Genomic DNA, 1,554 nt, shown 5'->3' with positions numbered 1-1,554 from the left:
AGTACATTTTACAGGAAAGTACTTTTACTGTACTTAAGTACATATTTTAGAATGTACTTAAATTTGTACTTAAGTACCTTTTTTGGTGGTGTGGTGGTGGTGGTGGTGGTGGTGGTGGTAGTAGTAGTAATAATAATAATAATAATATGAGAGGAAGAAATGAGGACATTTTAATAATAATAGACAGACAGACAGACAGACAGACACACACACACACACACACACACAGACACATGGACACAAACACACACTCACACACACAGACACACACACACACACACACCTTGAACAACCCCCAGTCCTCCATAGACCCCTAGGTACATATCATTCTTGTCCTGGTATTGGCTTGTGTTGACAGACTCACACACACACACACACACACACACACACACCTTGAACAACCCCCAGTCCTCCATAGACCCCTTGGTACATATCGTTCTTGTCCTGGTATTGGCTTGTGTTGACAGACTGACAGACAGACAGACACACACACACACACACACACACACACACACACACACACACACACCTTGAACAATCCCCAGTCCTCCATAGACCCCTAGGTACATATCGTTCTTGTCCTGGTATTGGCTTGTGTTGGACAGACTCAGGTTATTCAGAACGGGATCAGCCGTCCAATCAGACAGCCAGATACTCGAGTAGACGCTGGCCGCTTGGTAGCCCGCGAAGAACGCCAGGAAGGAACAAGTGGCCAGGAGACCGATCGCTCGGAAGTAGTCCATAAATACTGCAAACTTCACCTGTGAACAAAGTCAGGGAACTCAGAATATCTGAGAGACAGCGTGGTGAAATCAGGCACTCGTCAAAATAATGAAAACCAAGAAAACGGCCAGTGGTGTTTTTCTAATTTTCTTGTTTTTGGCTCAACACCATTTAGTCCATTCAAAAACACATTTCTGGGTGGGTTTTACTGGAAAAAACGGTGATTAAAGGCACAAAAATGTAGATTTTTCAGTTTCCAAAGACTCTCAGACTATGAAGGTTACCATACTATGGCAGCCATTTTATAGCTAATTTTACCTCTGAAACCAGATGACCCTGACCTCCTTCAATCGCAAATATTTCGACTTGTATTCAACCTACCGCAGTGAATACTTTTTTCACCAAAAGGAAGGCCAATGAACAGTCTTTAAGATGACACCAAAACCCCATATGTCCAAAAATTGACGAGCGCCTGATCCCACCGTGTCATGACACATATAATGATCGTAGATATAATTACGCCGTTATTCCCACTATTTACATCGTTTAGGGAGTGGCCAGCTGATTTTGTTTCATTTTAGTAAGAGTTTTACGGCACAATAAGGTCATAAAAGTGCCAAAGATTAGAGGTGTTACAAGTGAGTAACAAGTAACAAACACAACAAAAAAAGGAGCGGAGAAAAGGACGATAGATGTTTGATAGGAAAGAAGGAGCAAGCAGACAGACACACAGATACACACACACACACACACACACACAAGTGTTTATACCTTCCCCGTCTCCGCCTTCTCTTCCTCGATCAGTCTATCCCCCGGTCACACACACACACA

At 43.1% G+C, this 1,554-nt stretch overlaps 1 protein-coding gene across 1 annotated transcript in view; it reads right to left on the bottom strand.

Moving 5' to 3' along the window:
* LOC101848470 (multidrug resistance-associated protein 1) overlaps positions 1-1,554 on the bottom strand; it is a gene marked incomplete at its 5' end in the record, with an annotated part of 31,121 nt that overhangs the window by 13,347 nt on the left and 16,220 nt on the right. Inside the window, 2 exon segments of the mRNA XM_013088611.2 lie at positions 530-761; positions 1,495-1,541. Of these exon segments, the coding sequence (XP_012944065.1) occupies positions 530-761; positions 1,495-1,541 (279 nt within the window).

This window comes from Aplysia californica, unplaced genomic scaffold (assembly GCF_000002075.1).
Source record: "Aplysia californica isolate F4 #8 unplaced genomic scaffold, AplCal3.0 scaffold00776, whole genome shotgun sequence".
Lineage (NCBI taxonomy): Eukaryota > Metazoa > Mollusca > Gastropoda > Aplysiida > Aplysiidae > Aplysia > Aplysia californica.
Note: the sequence above shows the minus strand (reverse complement) of the source record. Positions and strands in the feature narration are given on the sequence as shown.